The sequence below is a fragment of the Mercenaria mercenaria genome, chromosome 15 (assembly GCF_021730395.1).
Source record: "Mercenaria mercenaria strain notata chromosome 15, MADL_Memer_1, whole genome shotgun sequence".
Lineage (NCBI taxonomy): Eukaryota > Metazoa > Mollusca > Bivalvia > Venerida > Veneridae > Mercenaria > Mercenaria mercenaria.
The window spans coordinates 15,037,242-15,060,072 of NC_069375.1; the positions used below are offsets into that span (position 1 = coordinate 15,037,242).

General features: G+C 33.8%; 1 protein-coding gene across 3 annotated transcripts in view; it reads left to right on the forward strand.

The window, feature by feature from the left end:
• Positions 1 to 687: 687 nt before the first annotated feature.
• Positions 688 to 22,831, forward strand: part of LOC123543606 (uncharacterized) — a 172,709-nt gene continuing 150,565 nt past the window's right edge. The window contains exons 1-6 of one of the 3 annotated variants that reach the window (XM_045334248.2): positions 709 to 842; positions 17,181 to 17,262; positions 17,883 to 18,911; positions 20,025 to 20,123; positions 20,320 to 20,358; positions 20,607 to 20,648. In XM_045334248.2, coding sequence (XP_045190183.2) covers positions 17,909 to 18,911; positions 20,025 to 20,123; positions 20,320 to 20,358; positions 20,607 to 20,648 — 1,183 coding nt within the window. In that variant the 5' untranslated portion in view covers positions 709 to 842; positions 17,181 to 17,262; positions 17,883 to 17,908. Of the gene's footprint in view, positions 843 to 11,148; positions 11,222 to 17,180; positions 17,263 to 17,882; positions 18,912 to 20,024; positions 20,124 to 20,319; positions 20,359 to 20,606; positions 20,649 to 22,831 lie in introns of those variants that run through there. The other 2 variants (XM_045334257.2, XM_053524613.1) reach the window with 2 other exon arrangements.

Consider the following 22,831-nt stretch of genomic DNA (forward strand, 5'->3'; position numbering starts at 1 on the left):
TGTTATAAAGAATAATATAGTACCCTTTATATTTATCACTAGAAACTACTAAAGGTCATAGATCGGGTGTTACTGCAACTTGGCGTCCCGCATTTCCCACAGTGGTGAACATGTATATGAAATCTTTTATAATAAATATATATTTTCCAAACCAAGATATGGCTCCGGACGGACGGAAGGACGGACGGACGGACAACGGCAAAACTATTTCCCTCCGCCTTCGGCTGGGGATAATAAACTTAACCGGAAATGTCATCACATCATTTCGTTTACAGACATTACATTTCCATGTTTAGTTTGAATACGATTCTATAAGAAAAAAGTGCTGTACAGAAAGTCATTCGTTTTATTTCATATCTTTTACTATTTGTGTAATATGAAGAAAAAGCATTTATAATTGGAAGTAGTTGCGGATGGAAATACTTGGCTTTCGGGTAGCTGGTTCTGAGTTACTTCGAAAGATCCTCGTTCATATTCGCTCATACAGCCAGTGAAATATTGTACAATGTATGTGTGCCGTAAAAACGTGTAATTTTGGAATATAGTAAAAATGATGAATTAACAAAAAAAGTTTATTTTATAAAGAGTTGAATTTATTGAACAGCCCTTATGAACTGACAAAGAAAACAGAGGGTTACAAAGAGCGAAATCCCAAAATATTTCAAAATAGATACATATATAAACTGAAGACTACCCGAAGTTAGTTTTCAGTTTATGTTGGTATTTCGGCAACGAAGTACCAGCTAAAATGAGTTTGAGTTTTGAGCCTGGACAGCGAAAAAGCACTCGGACTATGTTTCGGATATTTGTTTTGTGGGACGTGTGGGCCCTTTTCGAATCTGGTAATAACTTTCCTTTTATTTCATCTAAAAACGGTTGTACCATTTAAGTACGTTAGTTCATACAATATATGTCTTTAAATAGGGAGGTCGATATAAAACTTGATCAAAGACCTACTTTTGCAGAATTGTCCTCGTGTTTTTTTAGTTTTAATACTGTCCTAAATATTTATGTTAAATAATCATTTCTTTGTGTATTTCGTTTTCTAGCCGCCATAAGCCGTCCTATCATTAATTAAAAAGTACAGTGTGGGCTGAATAGACATTTAAATTGCCTATTAAAAGACATTATCTGATTTATGAAATATCATTTACTTTGCCGTGTATTTAAGTTCTCCTTGCCTTCAGGAATGCGATCCCGGGTATTCTGATTAACTATTGCATATTAGATATACTGACTAAATTTTAAAATATTTGAAGTTAAGAGGGCCAAATAAGGAGTTTAATATTTATTATTATGCTAGACTGGCTCAGTAGGCAAATATATTACCCTCGTTAGATAAAGTTACATTTTTCCCAAAATACCTTTTAAGATTATTACATATCTCATTACCTGTTTCAAATATAACCGCTTAGAATTCAAGTTTACTATTTGAACTCTTTGACTTCTTTACCTCAATTTACACATACATATTTGTTACTTCAATTTCCACTTTCACATTTAAGGAATACGTTAACCAGGTCCAATATCATCATGTGACTCTGTGGCACGGGCTTCTCTTATAGAAAACTTAAACACCTCTAACTATTGCTTTAATTTAAAATGTAGTCCTGTGTGTATAAGTTACTACGAAATTGATTTATCAAATCAGTTTATTAAACCGAATTTTAGTAAAAAAAATGTGTTCATAGCACCATCATGCAGATGTGTGAAGTACTTTATACAAGATAAGATTAAAGAATCATATGTCTGTTTTACAAAACTAGTTAATTTATTCCTTAAAGTATTATCTTTTCAGTGTGGTGGTTTAAATAAACTCACATTTGATTAAATAAATATAAATGGAAATGCACCTCATTTTGATCCTATCAATATATAAGTGTATAACTCAGAATACCCTCGTCGAGGTATTATCATTCCTTTTTATACGCCCGTTTAAGAAAAAAAAAACGGATACTTTATGAACTTCGTAAGGTCAAAGGTCTAGGTTACAAATGGAACTCAAATATCAATTAGTTTCCTCCTACATAACGGAAATCTTATACAATTATGGTCCTCTTGGCTATATATGAACCTCGTACCAACCAGTCGTCCTACCAAGCACACAGGCGAGCTGATACAGGACCATAGTAGCACTCTAATCGGATTTCAGCATAGCCTTTAAATATGTAATTTACATAAAACACATGTGGAAAAAATCTTAACACTGACACTATAACTTTGCGTACAGTCATCTTTAGAAAATGTCGACATTAAGATTCACGTAGATTTTTTTCTGTTTTCGCGCAGGATAATTATGCAAATATTATGCAAAGTATATATTTTAAGATGAAATCTTTTCAACGTTAAATGTAAAGGTAGTTGTATAGAGTTACGCATGTATATACATGTAAAATATCTTACAAAATTTGAATGTTAATAGTTTCTAATTTTATGTAGATTAACTTTGATACCCGATGCTGAAATTTAGACTGTGATGCATTCTTTTTACGTAAAAAAGGCATTTTTAATTTGTCACACTGGTCAACACTGTAATATGTATGATATATTGATTTAGAAGATATTAACTTTTTTAATGTAAGGTTCTACAGTAATGTATAATAGTTTGTTTTTGCAGTGTAGCAGAGTATCCGTTACTACAAGCATTTCGGGGAAAATAACAAGTCCCTATCCTAGAAAAACTCATTTTTGTATAAGATTCTCCTAATTTCACAACAATATATGAATATATGACCTAACCATTGCAGATACTACGTCCGTTAAAATTCTACACTCTACAGTAACAATGTCAACATCAGCCTCCGCTGGCAGTTTTTTTTCGAATCCTGACACTGTCGGCTTTACTATCCCAATCAAAGCCAATGACCGAACACAATAATTGTTATATATGAACATTTTTGTGTCGATTCGCCGTAAAACCCAACTCACTCACTAGTATTCTTAGAAAGACTTTAACGTAAAAAAGGTCATAACTCTGGTTATACTGCAGTTAAGAGTTGCGTATTACGCGTCTTATCACAAATTACTGTACATTGTCACTATACCGTATTCAGCTGTATATATTAAGTAATGAAAATGGCATTTGACTTTATAAAAAAACTTTTATTAAAAAGAGGCATAATGCTTGAAATTATAGGGAAAGATATGCAACTTGTCACACTGATGTGCATTGTCACTTTTAGCAAATAAAAGTCTCAGTACGATTTGTAATACATTGTCACTTTTAGCAAATAAAAGTCTCAGTACGATTTATAAAAAAACATTGTCTCTGAATTCATTCTTCCTCCACCTCTGATAATTCATGTGGGGAAGTTGGCAGTAACTTGCGCAGAACAGGTTTGTAGTGTTACAGAATCCAGGAACACTGGTTAGGTTTAATACCTGCCCACCGTTACATGACTGAAATACTGTTGAAAAACGGCTTTAACAGCCCCAACCCACACCCCACCCCCCAAAAAGTCTCAGTTGATTATCTTAAATAACGAAGAACATATTGGGCTTTATAAAAGAAAACTTGTACGAACATACGCCAAAATCTTCGAATATCAAACTAAAAAGGAGATTACAATTTTGTAATTGTCACAAATATGCTTTCGTCATTATTACATAGATGTTATTTCTAGATATTTAACATTTTATGGCATGTCAATATGTACTTGATAAATGATAAAAACAGTAGCATTATACAAGATGATACCGTATAACTTATTATTGTACACGCGTAATATTCGGGAATGAGAAATAGCGAAACTTGTCTTTACAGATGTCGGTTTTTTTTCACAAGGCTAGCTGCTTAGAAAGCACATTGATAAAATAAGAATGGCAATTTCGCCTACTGAACAAACACTAAATGTCAGAGCATTGTTAGGACGCCAAAGTTTCTTCTTCCGTACATTTACTGATGTTTTACGTCTAGAATTGGAACAGTAATGACTAAAAGAATTGTTTTGGAGATGTTAACGTTTATGAATTGTTTTGGAGAAATTAACGTTTATGAATTGTTTTACGTTTATGAATTGGTTTATGAATTGTTTTGGAGATGTTAACGTTTATGAATTGTTTTGGAGAAATTAACGTTTATGAAGTAACATTTTATTACGCTTTGTTTGCTTCTTGATAAAAAATCTACATAATATTAAAGCTGATGTCATGAATTTTTTAAAATAGCCTAAAACCTTTGTTTTAGCGAATGATACATTGACAAAATATTTCAATTTGAATTGCGTTGACGTCAATCTATTATTTACTATTGTTTAACAGATTTACGTAAGTTACAATACTTATGTGGAGAACTTCTTCAAATCACACGAGCTATCGCACGTGAATTCCATTTGGATAAAGTTAAATACAAACACATTAAACAAATATAATAATTTGTTCAAAATGTTTACATTTTTGCGTCTGTCGAAGTAGACCGTAGTTAGATTTGGTAAGATTCGTAGTCAGGTGTATCTTAAAATTTCAAACGGAAATTTTTAGATTATGGGGTTTCCAAATATTCAGATATCTGACTGAATTATCAAATTATGTCGAGGATATCACTACCCTACACGTCATATGTTATAAATTTTAGTATGAGATTTGGTTGACTGCCAACTGCAACACTTCATGGACATAGTCACTGTTTTGCACATATAAAAAATGCAAACTGTCTGCATGTTATTTGTTGTTTTTTTTCGGTGCATATATTATGGATTATCGTCTGCCTGTAAATAATGGATCTGTATAATTTGAATAATATTTATGTAAAATAATTATGTCAAACATGTCTCATACCTCGTTTTTAAATCATGTTTTATAATTTTGTGAAAAGTGTCGAATGAACTTGCACATTGACCGGACTCTAATACTTTTCTGATCTGACATTTAATTTGCAGTTTTACAAATTAGCAATTTTTATTAAGATTTTGTATGCCAGCTGGTGTCTCAGTAAGCACTTATGGGAATGGATCGAAACTTAACACTGTCGTTTTCTTTGATGTTAAGACATGCTTACAATACACTGGTCGCATAACTCTTTTTGAAAAAAGTTAAAACATATTAAAGATTAGTCAGTATTATTTGAATTGATGAAATATAGCGTCAATTATTTCTGGCACGATTGCAGGTTAGGTTTCATTACGGGGTTCATTTCTGAAAATATAGATATACCTCTGGAGCCTGAATGGTTTGGTAACCATACCTCCCCTCCCCACCCCACATCCCAACAATTTGCTTGTATCTATTTACAGCAGTAGGAACATAAAATGCACAAATATACACATCTGTCTAAATAAACAGATATGTGTTGAAATTTTCACGTGTATTGCAGAGCTTTAGGTTTTTTTAGCCTTAATATAAACTTTCATTTTTCAACTTTGGGCATTTTACAAACAGCGTCGGATATGTTTTACATATAGGCCTATGCGTGAGGAAAACAGTTCAATGCATGCGTGACAGAAAATTTTCATTCTTCGTTATGCCAAAGAAGTATAAAATACATTTTATAGCTCTTTGGTTATGCACGTATTTGGCTGTTGTCCTCAAAGGATTATTAGCATAATGTGAACAGAACAGAAAAGAACCTAAGTTCCTTTTCCAATCACACAAATAATAATTATATACACCAAGATCAGTTAACAATAATTAATACATTTACATCACAACAAATAAATTAAAAAATTCGGAGAGTGACAAACAATACTGACAATGTATTTATATCATATTATTTATATAGTTATTTCTTATTTCATTCGCTTTTAATACATAAGATGCCAATTTTGTTAGAGTCTTTTCATTTTCAGAATTGAAAAGTTCTATTATTGTCCACACACTGAGTCACGGGGGAGGAAGTTCTTCTGATAAACTGTCATGTTTTCTTCTGATAACTGTTACGGAGTTCCTGGAAAACGTTACAGAGTTCTTCTGATGTCTGAATGACGAGCCAAGGAATCGGAGAATAAAATGGTAATTATTTATCTTTAAATAGAGAGAATGGGGTGTAAAACTAAAGTTTGATGATCAAGGTTGCCTGATGTCTTGTGCTATGCGTCAGAAAAAACTGTTTAGTCTAATAATCAGTGCCACAAGACATTTTGAGTAAAATATCGAAATCGTTTGCTTATTCATACATATTATTCTTCTTATTCACGTTCTTCATCCTCACCACAAGCAATAGAATAATTTTAGTGCAAAGTTGCAAACATAAACCACTTTCTAACAATTTTATGCCCGACTTTTCAAATGTTACGGAATTCAGGTGATAACTCTGAAGATGTCACAGAGTTCTTATGATAACTTTTATGACAGCCAGGGTGTTTCATGAGCTATGTTAAGATACTTTTTAGCTAATTTAATTATTTACAAAGGGTGTTAATGATGTTCTAACGTAATATATTTATCCAATGCACAGTATTGTGGTTATATAATGTATAATATGAGTCTTTTGTAAAGTTTAAAACTATGTGCAGTATAATGACATATAAAGTAAAATATGAATAAACAACAAATGTAGTAAATTGTATTTTTTCGTTCTATCAATGGATGTGCCAATGTTCGTGAACAACGGTTTATTGGTTTCCGTTTTGATTGATCACTGAATTGAAATCAAATCCGTTCATCTATTTGCTGCATTTGCAGAGGCTGTCTTTTTCTGAAGCGGTTTATCGGATTAATATGTATGACTGTGGCAAACTTAAAACACGGACGTTTGATTTACTTAGGGGAAGACATTGGACAGGACGAATAAAAAATATCCTATGATGAAAAATGTTTTTTTTTATTTATTTATGTATTTGGGTTTTACGGCGCACCAACACAGTATAGGTTATATGGCGCCAAACAGGACTACAAATTCTGGTTTCACATCTCATTTACATCGAAATAAAAAAAAACATGAGGTGTGGAATCAAAAAGATGGTTTGATACAAGTGTTGACGAAAGATACTACATAAAGTCCTGTACACAAATTAAAAAGAATAAATACACCAACCAAGAATGTGCATAAACAGTTGTTTTAAATTTGCTACATGGCCTCAATGTTGTAATTGCGACTTTCCTTTCAGGATGAATATTTACAACATGAGCGACTGCTTCAGACGTCAGGAATCTTTTGTGACAGTATTTATATCTGACTGTCGCATCCTGAAACAAAGGACAATTATCTTAAGCTTTACCTAGCATATTGGCCTTTTCAGCCTACCACATATTAACTCAACGTAAAGGTCATAATATGAATATGCATAACTAGACAAGCAGTTGAATTGCATGCGATGACAACAGCAGTCATACATATTAATCCGATAAACCGCTTCAGAAAAAGACAGCCTCTGCAAATGCAGCAAATAGATGAACGGGTTTGATTTCAATTCAGTGATCAATCAAAACGGAAACCAATAAACCGTTGTTCACGAACATTGGCACATCCATTGATAGAACGAAAAAATACAATTTACTGCATTTGTTGTCTATTCATATTATACTATATATGTCATTATACTGCACATAGTTTTAAACTTTACAAAAGACTCATACCGTTCATTATATAACCACAATACTGTGCATTGGATAAATATATTACGTTAGAACACCATTAACACCCTTTGTAAATAATTAAATTAGCTAAAAAGTATCTTAACATAGCTCAAGAAACACCCTCGCAGTAATAAAAGTTATCATAAGAACTCTCTGACATCTTCAGAGTTATCACCTGAATTCCGTAACATTTGAAAAATCGGGCATAAAATTGTTAGAAAATGGTTTATGTTTGCAACTTTGCGCTAAAATTATTCTATTGCATGTGGTGAGGATGAAGAACGTGAATAAGAAGAATAATATGTATGAAAAAGCAAACGATTTCGATATTTTACTCAAAATGTCTTCATTTCAAAGAAGTGGCACTGATTATTAGACTAAACAGTTTTTTTCTGACGCATAGCACAATACATCAGGCAACCTTGATCATCAAACTTTAGTTTTACACCCCATTCTCTCTATTTAAAGGTAAATAATTACCATTTTATCCACCGATTCCTTGGCTCGTCATTCAGACATCAGAAGAACTCTGTAACGTTTTCCAGGAACTCCGTAACAGTTATCAGAAGAAAACATGACAGGTTATCTGAAGAACTCCATCCTTCGTGTAACACTTCCTCCCCCGTGTGAGTCTCCTCCAGTAATTTTTGGAATGAGTTCTTCAACAAAAAATGATACTCGTGCTCTTATGTCTCCATTTTCAGCATCTAGTCTATTACGACCATAACGATCCGCTTCTACCCTAAGGCTTTGTAATAGATGTAATAGATATACTATATTTCTTTTGTATTTCTTTTTGTATTTCTTTATAACAATACAAATTGCAATTTTCTTGAAACTCCATCTCTAAATATGAAAAACTGTTTAATCACAACATAATGTTATCAGTAGATAGTACCTAAATGTCTGAATTACTAAAATAAAAGTCTAAGGGTAATATGTATCATTTAAGACCGAGTTTGATTTCACCTTTTCTTGACATACTGTTACCTTGCAACAAATCCTACTTTAATATCGGGAAGTGTGACATTAAACAAATTATAGTCTAATAAAATGATTTAAGCCGTTTTCCATTGTTACACGCGATGTTTATCTTTATCATGATGTTATATTGTATGCTATGCTGATGTTTCCCAATATTGTGGGACTTGTGTAGAATGTAAATTAATTTTGAAATCAAAGTGTGAACTTTTTATATCAGCCTAGAAAATGGACACTATCACCAATTATACATGGAGCTCATTGTTTCGTTTAATTAGTATAATAAAGTAGCATAGATAAATTACGAGATGCCTATATCATGAGTGTGGAAAAATGGACAGTTTTTATTAGTATGTACATCTATTTAAAATGATGTCACGAAAGAATGCGCAAGCTTGAAAATTTATTTATAACGGGTACATCAAGATCTATTTTTAACATTTTATCATACGATAAAACATCAAAATTTCAAAAGTACGTAAATAATATTATTGGTTTTCCAAAAACTGATAATTGACTGAATTATTAAATATGCCAAGGTTATGTCTTTGATACACCAGCCATTACAAGGGTTATCCAAAAATTGTTGCGATGTATTCGAGTTTTCTGATACACGTTATAGTATTGTATACTATATTCATCATCATCGTGATCATCATCATCATCATCATCTTCTTCTTCTTCTTCTTCTTCTTCTTCTTATTATTATTATTATTATTATTATTATTATTATTATCAGAATGAAATAAAATCATTCGCATGATTACTGTTTGTTGCCCAAAGTAATTGTGCCGACATATTAAAAGCTAATTAAGATGTTTTGATTTTCTTTTTTTTTTAAAGTTCCTCTTGCCATTCTTACAGTTATTTAGATTGGTGTATAATATGGATGGTTATGTTACATAAAAGTTTTATCACACAGCAACTGTTCCTCTGATTCCGTCCACGTTTATCAAGATAGATAGACTGAGAAATAACCGAGATTTCGGAAAAAACTTAATGATTTCTTTTTAAAAACTATTTTTATATCTGTACTAACCAAGTGTAGTAAAATGCATTGACAAATTTTAAGCCTGTATCTTTCATAAAAGGTACGTATCAAATTGGCAGAACTGCATAAAAAATGTCACTGCCGAAATCTTAGACAAGTGATGTATAAGGACCCGAGTACCCAATCCTGCCCAGTCTTTTCAAAGGAATTTAAAATGTCCAAATAGGTCAGAGACCACCAGTTCAAAAAAGTACAGGGAATTTACTGGGAATGAGGTAAGTGTATACCTGGGAATACAATAGAAATAAGAATGACTACTACAAATCAGAACTGGCCCGTGCCAGCAAACATTATAAACAGACGATGAACACATATATACATATACATAAAACAAATAATGAACGGAAAATACGTGATATGCACTCTAAACGTCCTAAAGACTTTTGGAAATTAATAAATAGTTTTAATAAAACTGAACAAAACAAAATGCCGACGACAAGCGATTTTTTCGAACATTTTAAGAATGTGAATTCAAATGTGCATTCTACGGAAAGTGATATTGAAAGCCTAGCATATGACTCTACTGATTCTGAAATTCTAAATTCCCCACTTACCTCCCAAGAAATTAATAAAATGATTTCAAAGTGCAATAATTGTAAAGCTGCATCACCATTCGATAACATCTGTAATGAATATATAAAAAGTACCAAACACTTAATGTTACCTGTTTATACGTCCTTTTTTAACGCTATTTCTGATTCAGGCAATCTGCCTGAAACTTGGCTGATTGGTACAATAAAGCCAATATTTAAAAAGAAGGGTTCTCCCCTTGATCCTTCTAACTATAGACCGATAACAATCTTAAGTTGTCTGTGAAAACTTTTTACGGCTAATTTAAATGAGCGGGTAAATATTTTTCTTAAGCGCAACAATATATTAAATGAAAATCAGGCCGGGTTCCGGTCTAGTTATTCTACATGTGACCACATTTTTACGTTAAAATATCTTAATGACAAATTGAGACAACAAAAGAAAAAACTTTATTGCTCTTATGTAGATTTTTCTCTAGCCTTCGACCAAGTTTGGCGGGCTGGTCTGTGGAGCAAATTATTGAAAAACGGTATAAGTGGGAAATTGTTTACGGTTATCAAAAATATGTACGCAGATATAAAAGTCGTGCGTTTCTGCAAATGGTAAAATGTCCCCATTTTTCAAAAGTAATTGTGGGGTTCGTCAAGGGGAAAATCTTTCCACCATACTTTTTCAATCTATTTAAATGATTTAGAGTCTTATTTGGAAGAAAGAAACCCTGGTATGGAATTACATCAACCGCATATTGACCCAGATATCTACATGAAAATTTTTGTCCTTCTTTATGCAGATGATACAGTGATTGTTATCCTCGTTCATATTCCCTCATACACCCAGTGAAATATTGTACAATGTATGTGTACCTTAAAAAACGTGCATGATTTTGGGCATGAAATATAGTAAATGATGAATCAACAAAAAAAAAAGTTTAATTTTTAAAGCGTTAAATTTACTGAACATAACTTATGAACTGACACAGTAAACAGACTGCTACATATAGCGAAATCCCAAAATATCTAAAATTAGGTACATATATAAACTGCAGACAGTTACCCAAAGTTTTCAGTTTATGTTGGTTTAGCGTAAAACACTCGACTATGTTTCGGATATTTGTTTTGTGGGATGTTTGGGTCCTTTTTGATTCCGGTAACAGTTTCCCTTTTATTTCATCGCAAGAACGGTACGTTTTACCGTTTATATATGTTAGTCTATAGATATGTAGGTTAATTATCCTATAAAACTTGATAGAAGGTCGACTTTTGCAGGATTGTTCTTGTGTTTACCCCGAGTTTTACTGGCTTAAATATTTACGGCAAATAATCATTTCTTTGGGCAAATTGTGTAAATGAAAATGAGATTACTGATTTATCAAGTACAGTGTCGTTCACAACAGACTTTTAAATTGCTTTCTCGCAATAAAGAAATATTGTATTATATCGCCGATAAAACACAGAAGACATTATCTGATTTATGAAATATTATTATTATTATTATTTACCAGATTTTATAACGCTCTTTTCATCTATAAAATAAACGTTCAAAAGCGCTGTACAAACTACATATTACAGAATGATATGGACACACAATACAACACAAAAATATATCAACATTAAAAGGTATTTAGCCTGAATCAGGTTTTACTCTACATTTAAGTTGTACTAGATATTTTAAAGAACAATAAACAACAGTAAATAATTTCCATTGTAAAGTCATATAACAGCTTGTTTTCCAGTTCAAAGTTAGTTTCAATAGACCTTGAAGAAAAAGTGTGTTTTCAATGATCTTTTGAAAGCATCCGAGCTTTTAACGTCCCTAATGGTAGCCGGAAGAGCATTCCATAACTTCGGTGCAGCTGATGAAAAATTACGATCACCGTACCTCACAGTTTTGCTTTTTGGAACAACTAGTTGTTTTGAGTTGTTCTTGGATCTCAAATTTCTTGCTGGCTGATAGAGTTCCAGCAAGTCTTTAACATAGATCGGTGATTGGTCATGTAATGCTCTGTATGTGTGAACAAGAATCTTAAAGTCCACTCTGTGAGTAACTGGTATCCAATGCAGTTCTTTTAATACCGGTGTAATGTGATCATAACGCGATATTCTCGTTATGATTCGAGCTGCAGTTTTCTGAAGATTTTGAAGTCTATTCAGCAAGGCCTTCGGAACACCATACAAGAGCGCATTGCAATAATCAAGGCGTGAAGTGACGAGTGAATTTACTAGCGATTTTGTAGCATCTGTATTTAGATATTTCCTGATGTGGCCTATTTGACGTAGATGTTCGTATCCTGATCTACAAACTAAGTTAATATGTTTTCCATGCTCATTTTGGAGTCTAGAACAGCACCAAGATTCCTTACACATTTAGATGGTTTAATGTTCTCTTCTCCAGTTTTCACAGAAGCCGATTCAATAGGTTTTTCGTTTCTTTGAGAGGTAAATATAATGACTTCAGTTTTATCGGAATTGATTTTCAACATGTTGCTGTTCATCCAAGATACAATTTCTACGAGACAGTTTTCAACACAGCGTAAAACATCCTTCTGAGAGACCGGATTTGTTGGTTTGAAAGATAAATAAAGTTGCCCATCGTCGGCGCAAAAATGGTGATTTAGTCCATGTTTTTTGCATATTGTACCAACTGGTTTAGTGTACACTGTGAAAACTTTTGATCCGAGAACGGACCCCTGTGGGACACTGTATGTCATTTTCACTGTTTTTCACTATCTATGGTCACAGTTTGGTAGCGGTCGCTTAGATATGAAGTTATCCATTCGAGTGGTTTCCCTGCGATACCAAAGTGGTCGCGGAGGCGATGCAGTAGTGTCTTGCGGTCGGTGGTATCGAAAGCAGCTGATAGGTCAAGCATCACTAACATTGTTACATCATTTTGGTCAAGGGAGTTGAGAATGTCATTTTGAACCTTCAGTAATGCAGTCTCAGTGGAGTGAAATTTTCTGTATGCAGACTGGTGTTCTTCGTGGAGACTGTTCAAAGACAAGTGGTTTTCCAAACGAGCATCGACTACCTTTCAAGTATTTTAGACACGTACGGTAAATTAGAGACAGGTCTATAGTTCTTCAGAACATTTGCTTCTAGATCTGACTTCTTGATGAGTGGTCTGATCAACGAACTTTTGAAGGATTTTGGTACATATGCTTTCTCCAAAAAATAATTGATTACTTTAGTAAGAGATGGTAGCAGTTCTTCTAAGCATTCTTTCAAAAAGCCATGTCGGAAGTGGATCTAGCTCACATGATTTACTTGCAGATTTTGAAATAACATTTTTCACTTCATTCTGTGAGACTGGAGTAAATTCAACAAGTTTATCTATTTGCGTGTTTGAAATTTCCTCGGTGGTAACCGCACCGGTTTGTAATTCTGTTTCTGATCTAATTCTATTTCGTATTCCATCAATTTTATCGATGAAGAAATCGCTGAAATTTTGCGCTAGTTCTTTGGAAGAGGAAGATGTTGGCAGCACGGCCTCCTCGTGTCTACCAAGAAGATTCTTTGTCACTATGAATAAAGTTTTCGGTACGCGTCCACAGGACTCGATCTTTTCAGAATAGAAATTAACACGTGTTTGTTTCAGCAATTTATTCACAGAAGCACAGTGATTTCTGTTTATCCCATGATCTGCTGTCAGATTTGTTTTTCTCCATTTGCGTTCAAGTTTTCGTTTCAAATGTTTGGCTTCGTGTAGTTCTTCATTATACAATGAACAAATCGGTCTAAGCACTATTGTTTTAGTAAGCCAAGGGGCGTGCTGGTCAACGAGTGATATCAAACTGTTGTTAAATGATTCCACGTGCTCGTCAACATAAAAAAATTAAAGTGTTCGTGTCAAGAATCTCCAAAGATTTTATTTCGTTTTTAAATGATTCAATGTCGATGGATCTCACCTTTCGGAAGGTCACAGTTGTCCTTATTGGGCAGGTTTTTCTGCTTGAATATGAAATATTACAGCGAAATGGTCACGTGATATCTTCCCATCTAGTCCTGGTAATAGTAAAAAATAGTAACTTCTATTTTTGATACATTATTTTAAGTTTCTCTTGTGATAAGAACATCCAAAGTATGTCCTGCAACATGTGTTGGTCCTCGAACATGTTCTTCCATACCAAATGTTTCTAGACAGCTGTTGAACTTGGAAGCGTCACGATCCGTAGGTATGTCCAGATAAAAATTTAAGTCGCCAACAAAAACTATTGGCTTGTCAGTGGTTGCGTATTTTGAAAGAAACAGAGGCCATTCATGCTGAAGGAATTCATTAGTACTGAAACCGTTCTTTTGTGAAGTGTCCATCACCGGAAGATGTCGGCATTTTAAATTCTATATTGGACTTATAAATAATAGCGACTCCGCCTCCGCGCATTTTCCCGGGAAGAGGGACTTGCTTCATGCGATACCCGTCAGGGACAAGCTCACTACTGTATGTTTTTTCCACGGTATTGTCAAGCCATGTCTCTGTGATGGCAACAACGTCGAAATCGTTTGAAAGGATAAAATCACAAAGGAGTACTGTTTTGCTTTTTACAGATCAGTTTATAGAACATACTTTAAGTGTTTTTTGACCTTTTGTTATGTTTAGAGATTCACATTCTATCTTTGTAATATTATTCATATTATATTTATTATTATTCCTATTTGAGAAGCGTCTTGTTTGAATCACAGCGGAAATTTCTTGTGGTAAAGTTTGCAAATTATTTTCATTCACTCCTTTATTATTACCCCATGTCCTTCTCACACCATTTTGACCACCTCTCTTTCCTCTTTTGTATTTCTGAATGCGTAATTGCTTGGTTTGTTCAATGACAATAGGATTAGGTCGACTACCCTGGGCAGTCACTGATTGTCCAATATAGTATAAAAATGATCTTTCATAGTAAATCCGCATTGATACATGTTCACTCATCATTACTGTAGGTAAAATGCACATGTATAAAATGTCACAATATATACAACTTTTGCTTTTAAAATTCAAAGTTCTCAAAAAGCACACCATGAATCTAAGAAGTAAACACAAAAACACAATTCTAGCTATTTTCTGCTCACAACTGCCAAATTCCAATATTCTACATAAAGCAGAAACACTTGAAAACAATCAAAACTTCAACAATATCACTTACTTTGCAGTGTATTTAAATTTTCCCGAACATTTTTCCGAACTCCATGAACGGCATTGAACGCGGCTATTTCGGGTCATTCCCGGGTATTCTGGATCACTATTGCATATCAGATATCTCTACTAAAGTTCGGAATATTTGAAGTTTTTTACGCTAAGCTGGCTCAATAGGCAAATATGATATCCTCGTTAAATAAAGTTATATACCTTTTCAGATTTGTACATATTATATTACCTGTTTTATATATAACTTTCTAGAATTAAAGTTCATGTACTATTTAAAGTGTTAAATTTATTTACCTCAATTCCCACATATTATATACGCAGTTTTTATCTGTTAACACTTCTTAAATCGAGGTTGATAAAATTAATGTCCTTCTCTTTTTTATACCAGTCCAACACTGTATCTGTTGTTGCCTTTTCACATACTAGTATAAATCCACATTTTTCTTTTTTCGTCAGTATTAACAACTGCTCCTCAGTTTTTAACATGTATATATTCCTGCAGTGACTATGATTTGCATCTGTGATAAGTCTCTTATAATTGTGATATAAGAATGGCTATGTACATATTTGTAATCTTATATGTTTTAATATTGTATTATACATAAAGAAATAAATTATACGTTTATATTGATATAAAACTTCAAAAACCTTTATTTACTGCTATAACTTAAGATTTAGTTATGTCTGTATAACTTAGCATGAAATTAATTTATCAAATTTAAATTATATATAATTTAGCTTCAAAGCAGTTTATAAAACCGAAGTTGTCGTTTTCTGCTTTTCCTTAAGTTTACCGAGTTTTCTCGTACGGCTGAATGTAGTAATCTATTCAAGCTAAATAGATATTTCTTAAAATCATATTGTTTGTATTACGAAACTAGTTAATTCATTTTAAGACTAACATATTTTCAGTGATAATGGAACAATGTATGCAAATGGAAATGTACCTCATTTTTGCATGCTTTTAGTATATGAGTGTATAACTTTTACGCAAGGGACCCCGTGGCCGAATGGATAAAATCGCTGACTTCGAATTACCTCTCACCGATGTGGGTTCAAACCTCACTCGGGGCATTGAATTCTTAATGTGAGGAAGCCATCCAGCTGGCTTACGGAAGGTCGGTGCTTCATGTACGCCTCTGTGATAAAATAATGCACGGAGGGGCACCTTGTGTCTTCCTCAAAGAGAAAAGCTGGAAAGTCGTCGCCATATGATCTGTAACTGTGTCGGTGCGACGTTAGCCCCAACAAAAACAGGTTTTACTCAACCACTCGGCGATGTATTGCCATTACCTTTTTACCTGTGTTCGGCTGTCTGTGAACAATATATCTCTGAAACCACCGACTCAGTCTCCATGAAGATCATTGGACAGAGCTAAGAATAAGCAGGTCCTTGCAGACCTAAGATTGCCATGTCAGTATAAACAGTTTAAAACGGGTTACTCTTAACATTGTTTAGGTGGATCCATAAGACTTCCTATGTATAATCTACATGTATAGTCTTCGATTCGACGTGATTATCGGCTGACTTTCTATAAGATTATCTTAAATGAAACTAACCCTTCAAAAACATTGGTTTTCCCCTACATAACAGTGAAAGCTTTTTTTTGTTTTCTCGCAGGGTAATTATGTTTACATTATACAAAGTAGCGTTATACGATGACAGTGTCTTTTCAACGAATAGACAGTTTGTTAAAAGGAAAAGTTTATTGTGAAGCTAGTTGTATAGTGATACAAATGTATAAATTTATTAGGCATTTTAAAATTTTAAGGTAAAGAGATTTAAAATTCATAGAAATTAACATTTATGCCGGACTGTGAAGTAAGTCCATCACATACATTTTCGTTTGTCACAAATGTCGACACTACAGCATTTCTAATTCCATGATTTAGAAGAAATTAACGGGTACTTTTTTTTCTTTTTTTAATTTCTATGTTCTTTTTCAATCACGTGTATTGTCTGATTTTACAGTGTAGCAGTTGCCACGAACATTTCGAAGAAAATAGTAGGTCCCCAGCACAGAGTTTAATACTAAACAAGCTTTATTCTTGAGGTAAATTAATCTGTTTATTTCATATTTTGCCCACAAGCAGCCCATTTTAATATATGTATATGTACGTTATAGATAAAATTGCTTACATGTGACCTGAAATATGCAAATGAATTGCACGCTTTGAAAACATGAATAGATATAATTACATAGCTACATTAAACAAATCAATCTTTTGAAACTATTTTTGTCAAAATAGAATCTTTAAAATACTTCAAATTATTTTATTCTACCATATATTATGAACAATTCACTTTAAAGTGTTGTTCACGATGAAAAATGCAAAGACGGTCTTCCAGTTTTACGAAAATCATCTTTATACTCTTTGTTGTTGAGTATATATTTTCTACAACTTATTATTATTACTAGTAGTAGTAGTATCGAATGTTCCGTTATATGATAACTATCATATTGTCGTAACTATTTTACACTGTCGTGATGCTGAAATGAAGACATTGATAAAGTGGTGAAAATTCTTGAAAAGTCTTTGAAAAACACTTTAATTCTTTCCTTGAATTGTTATCAGAATACAGCGACATTATTTGATACTTGCTTGAAAATAAATTGATAATAAAGGAAAGTCAATAAAATATGTCTTTAAAAATGTTCTTTATATGTTTTAGGGATAAAACAGAAATGATAACGTAGCATGCCTCACGTGACAAAATTGGTGAACTTTTTCGAGGGCCTTTCGGGCGGTCAAGTAGTACCTTCGAAGAGTCAGTCAAATTTTCGACATTCGTTTCAGCATGGATTTTCATCACCCTTATTTCCAAAGACTTTTGATGCTGGGATGGAGCAAACCTGTAAATCAGGCATTCCAACGAAGAGCAATGATTTCACAGATAATGCACATATCGAGAAACAAAGCAAGTCTATTTTTTCGGGAATCTACGACAGAATATCAGACATATTTAAAGGTAGCAGTCTGATGCAAAGTACAGATTCTGTAATCCAGCAGTTATCTGATACAAGACAAGAGGACGTTCGAGAAGAACAGAAGTCAAGAGTAAATGACGTGGAATGGGTTGAAAGAAATAATAATTCTGAGGAAATTCTATGCAAAGTCAAACAAAATGGCCATGGGAACGGACTAATAGAAAGAGAGAGAATTTCTCTCACAGGGCAAAATCAACTACTCGGTTCCACTAGAAAAAGTGCCTACCTGATTGGCGAAGATACTAAAAACGCTAGTCAAGAGACTGGGACGAAGAAAGGGAAGGTATCAAAAGACAGCGGTCTTACAGAAACTACAAATGCGAAAGAGAGATTTTTGCACGCAAGGAACGATTTAAAGGAGGCAAATGCAATTGGAAACAGACTACCAAAATTCTCTCTGCTTAGCAATGGGAGTGGAGCAGGCTCCCAGTATGAATCGGAATCCATAACATCAATACAGTCACAGTTTGCCGATGACGAACTAAACCATGAAATAAACATTCAAAAACAGAGCCATGACTGGAAAGAAACTGGAGAAAAGTTATGTAAAGCTACCAGTGGGAGCTCTGGTATATATACTGGATCAGTTACCACTCTTAGTAACATGGTAGAGGAGAGACAGGGAGTTGAACATCAAACATGCAGTACAAAAAGATATGTGGATGATGTGAGTTCTGGAAATCAACTGCCATCCCGCATCAAATATCCAAGCGGTACGTATTTTATCTTTCAAAACCACTTACTAAAATCTTATAGATTCGAAGACTGTCTAAATTGCTCAAAAACGGGCATGTGCTTTAAACCAGGTAGGCTAAGGCCATCAGTTGTCTGTTCAGAATGTATTACTTATACAATATAACTGAAGTAGCAAGTAAATCTGTTCCATTTCGGACACGCCAGGTTCTGGGTAAATTGATTGTTGTAAATACTAGTTTACATATACACTTATAGACATTTACAATCTGTCGCCTATGATTTAGATATATATATTTTAAGAATACGCTGAAGATAAAACAATAATATAATCTACCAATTTATTCAATATCTTAATAACAACATGGGAAGTTTCATTTCATTAGAACATTTGAGATTTGGTAATAACAACACTCACACTTTCCAAAGTCGCACTTTCAATCAACATCTCGTATGTCTGCTGTTCACATAAATAAATGCCCGAAAGGGGCTACGCATCGAAATGATATATCTCTGAATAACGCCTTGTACGATATTCTGCCTCTTGTTAATGGCGTCATTTTTAAGATCATGTAGACTCAATTGCTGTGGCATACAGTCGAATTCTTCTTTTGTGCAACTCCTGAATAGTATTAATTTGACTTTAAAAAGTGTGGGTGTTGCTATTCAAACTGTTGTTACCAAATCTCAAATGCTCTAATGAAATGAAACTGCACATATTGTTATAAGATATTAAATAAATTGATTGATTACATTATTCTTTTATTTTCTGTGTATTCTTTAAAAATATACGAAAATCATAGGTGATCGATTATAAATGTTTATGATTGTATTCTCATATACAGAAATACGGCGGCATAAACGATTATGTAGCCGCATCGCATGATCGAATTCTGTAAGGGGTTAGTTTTGTTTTTTAAGGAAAGGCCGGTTGGTGAGCTGCCAGCTAGCTCAATAATTGTTGCCAATTGTCAACCTGTCAAGTTCTTGAAACTAAAAAATAGGACACTGTAATAAACAAAGTCTTTACTTTACTATCCCTTCAAAATATATTTGTACTGACTTTATTATGAAAAGACTGCGTATACTTCATGGTTTAAACTGGCATACGTTTTATGACCTTTTTGTTTCAGAACCGACTATTTTACAGCCATGCAAAGCCAGAACACTCACGCAGGAAAATATTCTGAATATCAAAGACAGCAGTGTGTCCATTTATAGTTTGGAAAATAGTAAGTAGATCTTTCTCATTCAAACATTGACCCCTAGTCATGCTTAACCAATTTCAGTACACGTGTGTGTAATATTTTGTAATTAAGAATGTCTTTCTATTAGTACATTCCTAGCTGCAAACATCAGATAACAGCAACACACAGCTGTATGCAAACCAGTCCACCAGAACATACTTCATGTCTTTGTTCGTTTCAGAATCTGGATGTACAGAATCAGTTACAGCAAGCCAATTTTGTAAGTATAATCTACCTGATAAATTAGTTCTAGGAACACGCTTTATTTTGTGAGATTTTTAATCCGACAAACGAACAAATTTAGGTTCTTGGTAAATTAGTCACTCTTGCAAAAACAAATTTTTGTACTCTTTACATAGCAAGTCATTTTGTAATTGTTAAAGCATTGTTTTTTGTATATTCGCATTTTCCTCAATATATAAAAGTTGAAAATAACAGTTTTTAAATTAATATGTACTTTTTTTGCAGCTTTGTTTTCTTCTGAAAAAGAAACCAGGGAGTCAATAGCAGGTTTGCATTTTTACACTCTTAATTCAACTTAATGAATGCATTTTAGCTCATCTTAGCATTGTTCGGGTTGAGCTATAAGTATAGGTGGGTCGTCCTGTGGTTATCGTCCGTGGTCCGACGTCCTTCCGTCCGTCCGTCCGTAACAATTTCTCGTTATCGCATCTCCTCAGAAACAACTGGGGGATTTTGACCAAATTTTGTCAGAATAATGTATTGGTACCCTAGTTGTGTCCCCCTGAAAATCAGACTGGTTCAACAATTTTTGTGTCAGTTATGGCCCTTTGTTTATTTTTATAATTTACATAGATTTATATAGGGAAAAACTTTGAAAATCTTATTGTCCAAAACCACTGAGCATGGGGCTTTGATATTTGGTATGTAGCATCATCTAGTGGTCCTCTACCAAAATGATTCAAATTATTTCCCTTGGGTCAAATATGGCACCGCCCCAGGGGTCACATGGTTTATATTGACTTACATAGGGAAAAACTTTGGAAAACCTCTTGTCCAAAACCACAGGGCCTAGGGTTTTGATATTTTGTATGTGACATCATCTAGTGGTCTTCTATTAAGATTGTTCAAATTATTCCCCAAGGGTCAAATATGACCCCGCCCTTGGGGTCACCCGGTTTACATAGACTTATATAGAGAATAACTTTGAAAATCTTCTTGTCCACACCACAAATCCTAGGGCTTTGATATTTGTAAAATAGCATCATCTAGTGGTTCTCTACCAAGTTTGTTCAAATTATCCCCCTAGGGTCAAATATGGCCCCGCCCTGGGGGTCACATGGTACATATTGACCTATATAAGGAAAAGCTTTTAAAATCGTATTGTCAATAACCTACAACATTCAAATTTGGACCACATGTATAGTTTTGAGTGGCAAGATGAACCTTGACATGAGTTGACCTTGATTTTGACCTAGTGACCTACTTTCACATTTCTGTAGCTACATCCTTCAAATTTGGACCACATGCATAGTTTTGTGCACTGAAAAAAACTTTGACCTTGACATTGATCTAGTGACCTACTTTCACATTTTTGAAGGTACAGGCTTCAAATTTGGACCACTTGCATAGTTTTGTGTTCCGAAATGAAATTTGACCTTGATTTTGACCTAGTGACCTACGTTCACATTTCTCAAGCTATATCCTTCAAATTTGGGCCACATGCATAGTTTTGTGCACTGAAAAAAAACTTTGACCTTGACATTGATCTAGTGACCTACTTTCTCATTTTTGAAGGTACAGGCTTCAAATATGGACCACTTGCATATTTTTGTGTTCCGAAATGAAATTTGACCTTGATTTTGACCTACTGACCTACGTTCACATTTCTCAAGCTATATCCTTCAAGTTTGGACCATATGCATAGTTTTGTACACCGAAAAAATCTTTGACCTTGACATTGACCTAGTGACCTACTTTCACATTTTATTGAAGGTACAGGCTTCGAATTTGGACCACAGGCATAGTTTTGTGTTCAGCAATGAAATTTGACCTTGATTTTGACCTAGTAACCTACTTTCACATTTCTCAAGCTACAACCTTCAAATTTGGACCACATGCGTAGTTCTGTGTACCGAAATGAACTTTGATCTTGAGACTGATCTAGTGACCTACTTTCACATTTCTGAAGTTACAGGCTTCAAATTTGGACCACAGGCATATTTTTGTGTTCTGAATTGAAATTTGACATTGGTTTTTACCTAGTACCTACTTTCACATTTCTCAAGCTACAGCCTCCAAATTTGAAGCAGATGCATAGTTTTGTATACCAAAATGAACTTTGACCTTGAAATTGATGTAGTGAACTACTTTCACATTTCTCAAGCTACAGCCTTCAAATTTGAAGCAAATGCTTAGTTTTGTATACCGAAATAAACTTTGACCTTGAAATTGATCTAGTGACCTACTTGCACATTTCTCAAGCTACAGCTTTCAAATTTGGATCACATGCTTGGACCACGTGCACAGTGTTGTGTACCGAAATGAAATTTGACCTTGATTTTGATCTTGAACTAGTCTTGAAATTTGGAACATTCAAAAATGGCTCATTGGTGGGCGCCAAGATCACAAGATCACTCTGTCATCTCTTGTTATATTTAAACATGTTCGCATCTGAAACTACAGGTTATGCAAACACACAACAAATTTGTTGTGCAGAATCATGGACCTTT